Below are 14906 nucleotides of genomic sequence, written 5' to 3'. Positions count from 1 at the left end.
AGTACTTCGGTAATTAACTCAGAATATTGATTGAATAATTAGATACTGATTTTATAGACTTTTATTATTATGCTTGTAAAGGTGTCGAATAATCAGATTGAATCGGCTTATTTAATAGGATTTTCAGAAAAATTAACGATGACAATACATAGGCGTGTAAATTCATTCAAACATTCTTTTAAATCTATATAACTATATGTACATAAATTAATGATACCCGGAATAACTAGATAAAACAGTTTGTCAAAGATCAATATATATATATATATATATATATATATATATATATATATATATATATATATATATATATATATATATACGTGAGACGTGTAAAAGATAAGATCACGCGTGTACGTTCAGATTAGTCAGAACTAATTTCAATCAATGTTTTATTTTTATTTTCATAGGTTATAGAGAATCAGCATTTGCTTATGCAATATCGGCTGCTGGAATATTGCACAGTGTAACCAGAGCGTGTAGTCAAGGATCTCTTATATCATGTGGCTGTGGACCGACCCCGAAAAAGCCTTTTTTGCCAACAGCGGCTAACCGAAAAGCTTTCAAACTTGAAGAACAAAGGTGAGCAAAAGAAGATATATTTAAAGAATTTTTAATTAAAAAACATATTTTTTCAGACTAAATGCTATTGGTATAAATAATGAAATGAATGCAATAAACCAAATACCACTTGAAAATTCCGAAAAAACTGAAACGGGAAGTAAATGGAAATGGGGCGGTTGTTCACATAATTTAGACTATGGAATGGAATTTTCCAGATTATTTCTAGATTCCAGAGAAAGCCTAGGAGATATACAATCGCGTATAAATCTACACAACAACGAAGCCGGTAGACTGGTAAAACTTCAATAAACACATAATTAAAATTATATAAATATTTTATGATATTTATCCAAAATTTTAATCCAGGCTGTAGCTAATAATATGCAAATAAGATGTAAGTGCCATGGAATGTCAGGTAGTTGTCAATTGAAAACGTGTTGGCAAACTTCACCGGATTTTCGTACCGTTGGACGCGTGCTCAGAGATCGATACAAATCTGCGGTTTTGGTCGATCAATCGAATATGAACGATGGATCGCCTATCCTGCGAGTAGATTCAAAGAAAAAGAGGTAAAAAATATATATTTCAGTTAGTTTCAGTCACTCAACTAATATAATTATATCTGTTGACGTATCATTTACCTATATTCATTTCATACCAATTCGATAACGTTAATGTTTGAATAAATGAATGAATTATTTCACTACAAGTTTATTCTTTCAGGCGAAAAAATAGACAAGGCGGTGGCAATAGAAACCGAAATATCAATTCCGAAAATTCTTCAAATAAAAGGAAACGTGGAGGTCGTGGAAAACGATTTCAGCAATCGCTATTGTATTATGAACGTTCACCAAATTTTTGTGATGCTGACTCTGCAGCCGATATTGCAGGTATGATATAAAACATATTTAAATAATCAGTACTTTGTTGAAAATTAAATTAGAAGCAGCTTCCCTAATTCAAAACAATGATGAATCAACAATAAATATTATTGATGTCAATTACCAATAATAATTAAAATGTAATCAATTGTTGTTATTGTGGATAGAAACCAACACGTTGATATTCACAAAAAGATTTGTTTTGTTGTGAATCTATATAACCTTACGATAAACATATACGCCATCTAGCAATATTTGCTTAACTCCGATAAAAAGGAAATATTACGGAAACGCTATGTTACGGGACTGTTACATCTTCGTATGAATTGGTAGACAGAACTAACAAAAAGCTATGTATTTGATGTGCAAAAACCTAACTTCAAAAATGTGTTATCAATGAAACATAAGAAAAACGCGCTTATGATAAAATAGTTATTTGACATGTGTGCGTTTTGTAGGTTAGGTTCAATGTGTGAAACGCCTGATCGAACAGCAAATTCATAGCATTTTGACAGTTCGTTACAACTAATTCATACAAAAATAAACTCATAATATAGCGTTGCCATAACATTTATATTTTATTGTAAAATTGACCTCATAAATATGAGTCCCAGTTTTGTTTAGTATAAAAAACAGCAGATTTCACTCCATAATTATCATTTGATGACTGATATTACTAAATTTGATAAGGCTTGAAATCTGTTAATGTGTAAGAACAACTCGAATACAAAACTGATTTTCACAACTCACTTTCCTCTAACAAATCAATTTTTGTGGTTAACCGACCAGGTACGTCGGGTAGACGCTGCACCCACAACGCGACCCAGGACGCCGCTCTCGACAGTTGTTCGACGATGTGTTGCGGACGCGGATACAATTTGATAAGGGAACACTATGTGTCGAGATGCAATTGCAGGTTCCACTGGTGCTGCACGGTCGACTGCGACACTTGCGAACGAGACGAATGGATAGCCGTATGCAAATAGATAGATGCAAGTAGAATCTAATCCGAGGTGAAAGATATTAATTTGTGATAAAACCATAGACATTGTCCAAAAAAGTTCGTTCAATTATTTGAATACAATCATTGAATGTTCACAGTATCTGAACTTAAATAAAAGTAGTGAAACATAGTGAACTAAATTGCATATTTGTGTCCCAATAAAAATGTGTGAGAATATTAATGTTTATTAAACCAAAAATGCACGTATACTCTATACTATACGAGATTATGTATCCTCCTTAGCCGTGTGTTACGAATGCTCAAATTACATAGGCCTGCGATGAAAAATGAAGAAACTTATACATACATAACGACTGAAATTTAAACGAGAAACCAATATGGCAAAAATATTTTTCATCACTTATATAATATAGTAAGATAATTTACTATCTATTATCCTCGCCATCTTTGCAAAAGTCTATTATTATTTACAGTATTTATATATATGTACTTTTAATTGGAAAACAAGTTGGATGTAACTTCTGATTTTACAATATTCTAATCGTACTTTTCGAAAATTTAAAATTTGCAGGCCAGTGTTATTATTGTAAAAATGTATTTCATTGTGAAGATGTCAGGAATAAGTTATAATTTGAATGTATTATTTACCATATCCAATCAAAGTAAAAAATACTTTTATTCCCAGTATTTAATTAGTGTTATGTACTAGTAATATTAATGTTATGTACTAGTAGTATATAATCATTAAAATTTATTTTTATTTTAATTTATTTCGTAATTTATTAATATCCCTATGAAACGCTTAAAACACTTATTCACTTAACTATAAGCATATATATTTTCAAATTTGACTGACTTTAACCTCTATTAAATTAAAGAAATAATGTAAGAAGTGTTAGAGAAACACTAAAAACTCGAATTTTATACAACTTATGCAAAACAATTAAATTATTATTTAGTTATAGATAAATAATCATTGTACTTAATTTATTGTAATAAAAATATGAAGCAACATATTAATTGCTATGTAAAAAAATGAGAGAAGTTGATTTGTTAAATATCAATATAATTACAAAAAAAAAAAAAAAATATAAAAATAGAAGATCATAAATTTATATTGACATCAACAAAACTATATTGACATGTATATTTGATTTGATTTTTCAAAAATATATCAATGTCGTAAAAGTTTATTGAGGTAAATGCAAAGTTCAAGTTCAAAATAAACTTGTCCAATTTAAATATGATGATAAAACTCCGATTTTAGTATTTACTCATATTTGATCGACATACGCATATAAAGAGAAAATATTATTTCTAATACTGATATTGTTCATGAGTTTTCACTAATTTATAGAAACATAAATAGCTCTTTCTATTAATAATATTTCTAGACTAATCGCCTCAATGAAAAAATAGATTTAGAATGAAAGAAAATCTTTACAAAGAAATGCTATAATTTTCTCGATTGTTATTACAAATTGATTTATCTATATTGATTTTCTTCTTCAATGCAATTGTATCAGCATCATTTCTCGGAAAACTATAGAGAATTAGCTTAAACGACGACCATTAGCGTCGTTGGTGATCATTCGCACATCATTCTTTGTATGACGGCAAACAATAAAAACAACATACGAAACAAATCTAAAAACTGCGTTTCGCGTTGGAGAACACATATACTACTCGCGCAACATACATTATTATATTTCGTTCTTCCTTCGGATAAATTGCATTGTTGATTCTGTCCGGTCGAAGGGCCCGGAATAAAAAATAAAAAGACGAAGAAGAAACACTTCGCGCATACACACATGCAAGTATTGCGATTGTCAATGCAATGAAATATGGACTTTGAGCTTAAAAGATTATCATCGGTGCGTTAGTATACAATGTAGTCAAAAGCGCGCAATGAGCCGAACATGAACCCGCCGGACAATGGTGCGTATTGCATCTGTCCGTGAGCTTCTTCGTAACATTAGCGCGTTAGTCGCGCTTCGAAATGCCACCCGAGCGTGAATCTGTGTTATCATCGTCTACCTATGCAGAAATGTTTCAGAAGTAAAAAGCCAAGGAAACGGTATCCTCAAGGAAAAAATAAACTCAGGCCAAATTTAGGGATGGTGTCAGAAATTAATCAATTTGCGGAAGTAAATAAAATACAAGCAGAAGATAAAGCAGAAGCAACACCTGAAAGTAAAATAATTATATTGCCCACCCGCAATTGTGTTGGCACTACGATTCTTAAACTGCTTAACATCTATAATTAGGTTCCTCAAAACAACATATAAAAAAGTGGTCAAGCCGAATACCTGAACATTATATATACTAATATATACTAATAATATATATATATATATATATATATATATATATATATATGTATTATAGAATTTTATGATATGAGTGGAACGAATATTAATTGTTTAATATGAACAAAACAGCACTCAGATTTGTTTGACACAACTTTATTTTATGATTACAGACGTTTCGAGACCATGGTGTGTCTCATCTTCAGTGTAATTTCAAAAACAGTTACTTATATACTACACATTCTTTAATAATTTATTTAAATTTCATTTAATTTTTAATATAAATTATTAAAGAATGTGTAGTATATAAGTAACTGTTTTTGAAATTACACTGAAGATGAGACACACCATGGTCTCGAAACGTCTGTAATCATAAAATAAAGTTGTGTTAAACAAATCTGAGTGCTGTTTTGTTCATATTAAACAATTAATATATATATATATATATATATATATATATATATATATATATATATAGGGCTGAGAACAAGGATCCAATTAAAATTTGAGTAATTATACTGTCTAAACCAAATGAACAATATCACAACACATAACATGTATCAAACAAACAGCTGTCATACTATGTTCAGTGAAATTCCCACTTAATTCCTGATTATATAAATGTGTTTTTTAATTGTTTTCTTTAAAATCGTCATCTGTCTCCTTTACCCAATGAAACAGCCAGAGAACAAAAAAATATCAATGGCTTTTAATTTTAAAGAAATTTTACGAAATAACAACTACAATGTTCAACGAATGAAAAATGTAAATTTCATGAGCAAATTTTTGACAAAGATAACACTGTAATACCTAGATAATATGTCGTCCGAAACTTACGTATAATTTATTTTGTATATGTAATTGTTACTTTTTAAACATATTTGTCAATTTAATATATTCGAATATGTAATGTATATGGCACTAATTCCTAGACTACCTAAGGCAACAGCAAAAACGATGGTGAAAAAACGGTTAAAATAAAAAATTATACCAAATGCTATTCCAACCAACGAAATTCCAGTGCATTAAAAAAATAATTAACAATAAACTTAACGTATAATTTATTTTGTATATGTAATTGTTGCTTTTCAAACATACTTGTCAATTTAATATATTCGAATATTTAATGTGTATGGCACTAATTCCTACACTACCTAAGGCAACAGCAAAAACGATGGTAAAAAAACGGTTCAAATTAAAAAATTATAGCAAATGCTATTCCAACCAACGAAATTCCAGTGAATTAAAAAAATAATTAACAATAAAAAATCGTATGATGGAGTACTTAGAACTTGACACTTTACGCTAATGTTTCAAGATTCTACTTATATCAACTTCTAAGACATTTTCTTCTAAAATATTTAACTTTGACATCGCGTTAACAAAATCAAATTTTAATTGCCGCGTAGCACAAAATTTATATTATATTAAACACCCAAACGTCTCTCTTTGTATACATTATTTATTCAATCTCATGCACGTATTTGCTTTATTATGTAAATATTATTGTAATATTCTTCATAAACAAATACAATGTGCTGAACGATCATACATGTGATATTTAAAAAGGAACGACATCAATTGATTATCAGATTTCTAAAGCAGTTGAAGTACTTTTTATTCTTCATTTACAATGTTGTTAATTATACTTCTAATGTTTGATTTTTTTAAAATTGTGATATCGTTGTTGTTTTTTATAAAAAATAGTCTGTTTTCACGTTTTTAAGTATTCCAAATTAAATAACATCAGTTACCTCTCAAGAACATCCAGTGGGTGATTGCTTTAAACACATATAAATTTATTGCGAGAGTTCAGAACGTGTAATCACTCCCTGAGTGGAAGCGTCAGTCTGTTAGACCACCACTCAATATTTCTTTACTTAATTAACCGAACGGCGGATTTGACACGGCAACAGTTGGCGATATTTTGAACAACTTTACGATTGCGAAATATTTATATTGCCGAAACGAATCGCACAAAAATTCATAACGCGAGAAGCGCACATTAACAAACAATAATAGTGTCGAGAAGCCCCCCGAGATCCCATCTCGATTGGGTAGGATAACATCAAAATGACGATAGGAATACACATCTTTAATTAAAGATTATTCTAAAACGCTAACTAACTACAAAAAACAATAGCTATTTAATCTTAGAGTTCAAAGTTACTATAAGCTTTTGCGTGTCCAAAGGCAATGCCATAATCGAGAAGACCTTATTTTTCTACTTCCTTTTCAAGTATTGCATAAAAACTTTGTGAAGTTTTATCTAATGTAATAATCTTCATTAGAGTTTCTAATAATATTGCAAACTCTCCAGTTTTCTTTATGGTAACGATTTATATATACTGATTTAGAAAGTAAATTAGTAATGAAAAAATTATGAAATATCGAGTTTATTGATTCAACTTAGTAATTAAAAAAAAATTTCATGCCGACGAGGGAAAATCGACCTTGTTCACAATATTAAAATCAATATCTGCTTTGTATATTTATGGTGCTTCATAATCTGCTCTGCTGGAAGATTAGCGAGCTATGTGGCTTCTTTTCATTGAAACTTGCTAATTGAATAAGCTTCGTAGCAGAGTTTTAATTTGAGTAAGTCAATGAACAGTCCTTTTTCAGATTTTACACGAACAATATGGCAAGAAGGAATATTAATATTAAAGAAAAAATACATAATAATTAAATAATTATGGAGGGAAGTGAAGATATATCTTTGGAAACGCTGCCGATAATTAGTCAATTTGAGTGTAAAGAGCTGCTAGGTTCAGGTGTTTTTGGTAAAGTTTATTTATCAAAAGACCCTGCTACAGGTACAAATATATATAATCAAAATATATTAGCAAGGTCTTAACTTTTGTTTGATTGTGTATTAATGAAGTGCGCCTTGAGCTAAGTAGGTTTAGTAAATGTATATTATTGTTTTTTTTTAGAGAGCAAGTGCGCTGTAAAAGTTCAACGTTTAGATGGCCGATATGACAAGTTAATTCTGAAAGAATATAGTGTACTCAAAGATTTATGCTTACATCCGAATCTACCAGAATTCTATGGAGCTTATAAAACAGAAGATGAACCCGTAAAAATTCTTTTCTTTATGGAGGTGAAACACATTTAACTATCAGATTAAGTAAAATTTTGTTGAAAATATATAGTAATCAATTTATATATTTAGGTTTGTGAAGGTGGACCCGTGATCGACATTGTCCGAGCTTTGATCCATGCAAATCGACGAATGTTCGAAGAGCACATAGCTTTTATTCTGAAAGAAATCATCAAAGCGCTAACTTATTTACATGGTCATTTATTGGCACATGGCGATATAAAAGGAAATAACATTCTTTTAACTACCAGAGGAGAAGTTAAACTGATAGATTTCAATCTATCTCGATGTTCAGTAAGAGATCGCGGAAGCATTGAGAAATTGAGGCAAGGTTCACCTTGTTGGATGGCTCCAGAGGTGAATAAAAATGCATGGTCATGTATACGGTTTCAAAATGTAGTAGACACATTTTTGTTATGTGGATCAAATTTAATTTTCACTATAAATTCGTGCTTTCATGCAACGATTTTTTTTATTATAAATTTATTCTGACCTTCTTTAGAAATCTCGCGAAACAAACCCGATTTATAATATGCTATTAATCAATATTATTAATTTTTCAACAGATAATATCAGGAGATCAAAGTTTTCACGGTAGCCGAGCAGACGTGTGGTCCTTGGCCATCACTGCTATTGAAATGGGCGATGGCTCGGCGCCCTATGAGGATATGCATCCAACAAGGGCATTATTTCATATCGAAAAAAATCCCCCACCTGGATTATACAGGCCCCATCTGTGGTCAAATACTTTCAACGATTTCATAAATGAGTGAGTTAATATTATTAAATTAATAAGATCAAAATTAAAATAAAAACATAGTCACCAATTATGTACATGCTTTTGTTGTTATTTCAATTTACGAAATTTGATTTAGAATGATATTTATTCGAAAGCCCTTACATCAAATATACTAAAAATAAATATACTAAAAATAGTAAAATCGCTCTACGAATATCTCGTGTAATTCCATTTTCTTTTACAATTTCAATGTATAACAACAACAAAACCATTTTCTTTAAAAAAATATTAGAAATAAAGTTTTAAAATTAATTTGGCATCTATCAATTAGTAAAATTAATATATAATTTTGCAGATGTTTAGTAAAAAATCCAGAACACCGACCTTTAATGATGGAGGTCGTAGCTCATCCGTTTATAACTCAACTTCCAGAACGTGATTATCATGTATGTATTTTTTAATTTTCAAAACAAAAATTCATATTAACATCAACTCTTAGAATTCAGTCATCAATTCCAAATTTCAGTATTTTCAATATAGAAGTTACTGAATTAACATATTAGTTTTTATATATATATATATAAAAACATATATATACAAATACATATATGTATTAGATATGGAAGTTTGTGTTGTTGATTGCGAAAATAAATGCTGCATAATGCTTCAAAAATGTATCTGTAATCTGTAACATCTAGCAAAGAATAATATTTTTCACAAATATATGTGCACTTGAGAATAAAGTAATTTAAGAAAAATCTTAGAACAATGTATACAAAGATAGTTGCAAAAAAACTTTTGTAAAGTTAACAATAACTTTTTTATTAATGGTCTTTTAAGCAAGTACACTAGTCTAACTTTAACTTAACTTTACTATATATTTTTTATTTTCATAGTTAAATTTGGAACTTTCGAAACTAGTAGAAGATTTTCGTAGCACAAGGAAGCTTTATAAAAAACCAGAAATATTTCTTGATAACTTGGAAATTAAATGTAGCAACGATACTTCACCGCAGAAATTACTTATAGAAGATTTATCGACTATGGATAATATTACAGAAGAAAATATTTTAAATCTTTTACATGATAGATTTGATAAAGGGCTAATATATACATTTATTGGAGATATATTGCTTGCCTTAAATCCCGATGAAGACTGCGAACATTTATTTACTGATGAGGTAAATACTATGGCTGAGAAAATAATATAAAATTAGATTTTGTAATATGTTTTATTTTAGCACCATGCAAAATATAAATATAAATCAAAATCGGATCATGCTCCACATGTTTTTGCTGTGGCTGATGGAGCTTACCAGAATATGTTGCATTATAAAGAAGGTCAACGGATTTTACTGTTTGGTGAAACTTGTTCGGGAAAAAGTGTGAACGCTGCCAAAATTATAAAACATTTATCATACATGGGTAAACTTTTTCAATTTTTCGTATATTAACAAATAAGTTTTTTATATTTTGAATTATACTTAATTATTCATTAGAAAACAGTCTGAGAGCAAATAAGAATAATCTAGTATCAATAATAGAATTGTTCAGATTTAGAATATTAAGTATAATTTACATCTTTAGAAAATTTTTATAATTAAAAAAGAAACTTGGTATTGAAACTTGGACCTGCTAATATCCACAGTAATCTTTATAAATGTTGCATATAATAATTGTATATAATAGTATTATATCAAGGTTTTGTTTATTTTAGGTGAAACTGACAGAAATATGGGTGACCTTATAAATTCATCACTAGAAGTTTTAACATTTTTGACCCAAGCCAAAACACAATTTAATGACCATTCTACCAGATGTGTGCTCCAAACAATTCTAACGTACAGTTCAACTGGAAATATTAGCGGAGTAGTGTATTCAATATATCAACTTGAAAAATGGAGAGCTATTCAGTTAAATGGGTAATTAATTAATAATAAATAAAAAATACGTTTATATATATTTATATATATATATATATATATATAAATGCTATAGATCTAATAAAAGCTGTTTTTAGCAACACTACGACTTTTAACATTTTCCACTATTTTTATGAGGGCATGATGGCACTTGGAAAACTACATTTATATAATTTGGATACCGAAGTCAAACCACGAATTTTTAAATTGCTTAACGAAAATAATAAAACAGAAAATACTAAGAAATTCATGACTTTTGTTAATAATCTACGAAAACTGGGTTTGGAAGATGAACAATTGAATATAATTTGGAACGTTCTCGCGGCTATAATTATAATCAATGATATGTCTTTTGACAATAATGACAATGAATTGTACACCACAGAAGCTATCAAGAAGATTTCAGAAAATCTTCATGTTGATGAATTTATGTTTGGACAAGTTTTATTAAATACTTATGTTGTAGAAAATGAGACAAAAATGGAACGCAAGCGAACATCTGAAGAAACCAAGGACATTTTTAATGTATTGGCCATAACATTATATTCGAGATTGGTCGATTGGATCACCAATGCTATTAACAATAAATTTTCATTCCATCGTACTTTGTAGTAAGTTTTATCAAATACTTTTGAAATAATTATTCCTTATTCAAATAACCTCAATGTTTTCAGTGGCGATTCGTTATCTATATCCATTTTGGACATGTTTGGCTTCGAATCTTATACGACAAATTCTTATGAACAGTTTGCTGTAAATTGTATCAATGAACAGATGCAATATCTTTATAATCATCTTGTTTTTACGACGGAGATGCAAGAATACGAAGAAGAGCATGTGCCTGCTATAAATTTAGAATATTTTGATAACAAAATGACACTAGACGAATTGTTTGGAAAACCAGATGGTATTTGGGAAACTATTCATGACACCTGTCGTATTGGCAAAAATGATAATTTTGTATTAGGTGAGTAGATAGTAATACAGTCGCCAAGGACTTATTTCTAAGATTTATAATTCTTTTCTGTAACTTATGTAGCTCGAAATATATGCGCCATCTACTGCGTTCTGATATATGTTAAGTGTAAAGTATGTGTCCTAGATAAAATATTCCCACTCAATAATATTTACCATGTTCATTTATTAATATTAGATTAATCTGAAATACTTATTATATTTTACTTTACAGATGTCATCGAAAAACAACGTTTTCGCTGTATCAAAAAAACATCTAAAACGACCTTCAATGTTGTACATTACATCGGGACCGTCGAATATAACATTACTAATTTTATTAAAAAAACGAATGATGTTTTATCATATGATGTAGTTGATATTTTAAGAAAAACATCAAACGAAATAATAAAAGAAATGTTCACAAATAAATTGACGGAAACTGGAAATCTCGTGCCAAGCCAAAAGTTCAATATACACGAGCAAGAAGAAGCGTCTGAATGGGATAAGGCTTTGGTACACGAGAAAGGAAAAATTAAAGTATTTTGAAACTGCATATATATGTAATTAGCAAATGAGCTGTAATAAATTTAACCTTGTGAAAATCTTATTTTAGAAAAATAAATATACTTCCAAAGGAGTGTATTCACAGGCTCTAAACGTACCAAACGCAAGTAAAATATTTCGTTCAACAGCCACCAAGTTGCTGAAACATTATTCTATCGGTATAGAATAAATCATTAATCTGTTAACAATATGATATTAAAATTATGAGACTTTTTTGTAGATAACGGAACGGGCAGTAGTCATCTTATACGATGTATTAGAAGAAATTTGGATAAAACCAAAAATTTTATTGAAACAATCGTTCGAGAACAAATCGTAGCGCTTTTCATCAAAAGTACAGCCGTGATAAGAAAAGAGGGGTATCCATGTCGAATTTCATTTCAAGAATTTCTTAAGAGGTATTTGAACTCATTTATATTATTCAACACATCATTATAGCATGTATTATTTCAATTAGATACACATTTCTGGCCTTCGGTTTTGACGAAAAAGTAGAACTGAGCAAACAAAACTGTCGCCTACTTCTTTTACGATTGAATATGGAAGGTTGGATTATTGGACGTACAAAAGTCCTTTTAAAATATTATAATTTAGAATATCTTTGCAGGTAAATATTAATTTTACAATAATTGGTTTATTATCATATCAATAATGAATGAATGCATTATAGATTGTACGAATATCAAATGAAGAAAATCGTTAAAACACAGTGTATGGTAAGGAGTTTCTTGGCTAGAAAACTGATGGCTTTGAGAAATCGTAAAAAGGCTATTGACAATGAAGGTTAATTAAATATTATATTTTTTGTAAATTATTCATTTTATTAGATCTGTATATATTTATAGTTTAATTCATTGACTTATACATGTTACAATAGCAATTAAGCTATTGATTCACCGTTCAAGTGAATTAATTAAATTATAAATTAATAGTCTAACATGATCAAAGTATAAATAAAATTAAATTTAATTGTAATATATATTCTATAAAATTTATGTATTATTATTTTATATTATTAATTTTCATTTCCATCAAAATCCATCAGAAAAGGAAAGAGAAGACCCCACCAATGAAAATGTGGAAGACGAGGAAATTCTAAACGATGATAATATTGCAGGTATTTTGTTGAAATATATAATATCAAACCTTTAAATTGATTTATAAATATTAATAGATGACGCGTCCAATAAATCCGATTACGAATCGATTGCTTATTATTGCAAGCTATGGAAGAATCGTACTATATATGAAGTAATATTAAAATATAGAGCAGCTAGGCAACAAGATTTAATATATTTATGTCAACAGGTAAAAAGAACTAAATATAACATAAATTATACAATAATAGTTGTTTAATGGTTCTTAATTAAAGTATTTTTCAATAAATTTTATATTTTTTACAGTCGCACATATTCAATCAAATTGTCTTGTGTTCTCTAAAAGAAAGCAACGACTACATTTCTTTAGATGAAATTGATAGTCAAACAAGTATGGATTCTATAATTGTTGATCCACCTGCTCCGGTCAGGAAACTTCCATTTAAATTAACTGATATCAATTTTACGGAACCTATCGAATGCTGTGAACCTTGGAGTCACAAAAAGTAAGTAGAAGTCTAACTATGCAAACAATGAAGAAATATTGAAAGAACGATTTGAATCATTGTTATCAATTTGGGACAAGATTATTATTTATGGAGCAATCTCTATTATATTTTCAGAACAAAGGCAGATGGATCAAGATATGACTTAGATGCCTGGGACTCCCCTTTACAACCGACAAAATCCGTTATAACTAACGAAATCACATTATCCCTGCAAAAATGTGACAAAAATTTGCCTTCGTTTCTGCAACCATACAAAGCTCTTCAAAGTAAAACATACAGTCGAACTGAAATTCCTGAAGAAAAAGCATTGGTGGAAAAATCACAAATCACTGAATCAAAGTCATTAAATGATTTAGCCAAAAAATCTCCAATACCCAGCGAAGAGAAGCGAAAAATTTTCAAACGAAAACATTCTTTGGCAGACATAGTGCCAGTTGCAGAAAGTAATTTGACTGCGCCTACACCCGAACCCAAAATTATGGAAAATAAAAGCCCTGCTAAAAGCAATTTAGGCTCAAATCCTATAGAGGAACTGAAATTACTGAAAAGCAAGTGTGAACAATCAGATAACGATGATGATACTAAGGGGCCTTTTAATTTCCAAGCTATTCTGAGGAAAACTAACCTTAGACATGACGCACCACCGGCATATAATGAAGTAGAATTGAATACCTCACCAAAAACAGATGTATAGCAATTAAAATAATGATTAAGAAGTAAATGTATTTTGTTATAAAACATATTCAAATCAACTTTATGGTAAATTTAATAAACACTAATAAAATATACGTCACATTTTTTTTCATATTAATTCATTATTGATAGCACAGTAAATGAAAAGTTTGAAACTATGATACTGCCACCTGCAGAATCAAATATTTAACCAGTTAACTGTGGTTGACGTAAATACTCGTCCTGGAAAAGTGGCAATGTATTTTCCACATATTTTCAATAAAAAATTTGTCGTGGATATAAGTCAGTAAACATTGACTATTTAAATTGAATATTAGAGGAAAACAAAACACATTCTTAAATTTGATAAATTTTACGTATACCAATATGCTTTGGTTGAAAACTTGCATAAGAATTTATTTAAGTCCAAAGTTAGGGCTCGCCTATAGCTAAGTGAACGACGGGGATTTGATTCAGAGGTCTCAGGTTTGACACCCACTTCGAGCAGCCTGATGCCAAGCAGTAGTACCATTAGTTTTTACTCGGAAATATAGAAAGCAATGTATTTCTAAATGAAAATTGTCCTTACCAGACATTGCTGCGTCCGATGAAGAGCTATCAGTAT

General features: G+C 29.5%; 2 protein-coding genes across 2 annotated transcripts in view; both read left to right on the top strand.

Moving 5' to 3' along the window:
* Positions 1-2431, top strand: part of LOC113373604 (protein Wnt-10b-like) — a 38370-nt gene extending 35939 nt beyond the window's left edge. Inside the window, exons 4-8 of the mRNA XM_026613892.1 lie at positions 411-582; positions 639-858; positions 931-1133; positions 1288-1454; positions 2235-2431. Of these exons, the coding sequence (XP_026469677.1) occupies positions 411-582; positions 639-858; positions 931-1133; positions 1288-1454; positions 2235-2431 (959 nt within the window). The remainder of the gene's footprint in view (positions 1-410; positions 583-638; positions 859-930; positions 1134-1287; positions 1455-2234) is intronic.
* A 4982-nt stretch (positions 2432-7413) lies between these two features.
* LOC113373603 (neither inactivation nor afterpotential protein C-like) lies at positions 7414-14303 on the top strand. Its single transcript, XM_026613891.1, has 19 exons — positions 7414-7534; positions 7655-7821; positions 7894-8178; positions 8388-8590; positions 8916-9006; positions 9457-9741; positions 9802-9978; positions 10262-10482; positions 10581-11093; positions 11157-11449; positions 11672-11952; positions 12053-12161; positions 12224-12401; positions 12461-12610; positions 12674-12786; positions 13049-13120; positions 13178-13311; positions 13407-13606; positions 13724-14303. The coding sequence occupies exons 1-19, from the start codon at positions 7414-7416 to the stop codon at positions 14301-14303; spliced, it is 4173 nt and encodes a 1390-aa protein (XP_026469676.1).
* The last annotated feature ends 603 nt before the right edge of the window (positions 14304-14906 follow it).

Source organism: Ctenocephalides felis, unplaced genomic scaffold (assembly GCF_003426905.1).
Source record: "Ctenocephalides felis isolate EL2017-DRISC unplaced genomic scaffold, ASM342690v1 CF-g0.4_SCAFFOLD_01604, whole genome shotgun sequence".
Classification (NCBI taxonomy): domain Eukaryota; kingdom Metazoa; phylum Arthropoda; class Insecta; order Siphonaptera; family Pulicidae; genus Ctenocephalides; species Ctenocephalides felis.
Note: the sequence above shows the minus strand (reverse complement) of the source record. Positions and strands in the feature narration are given on the sequence as shown.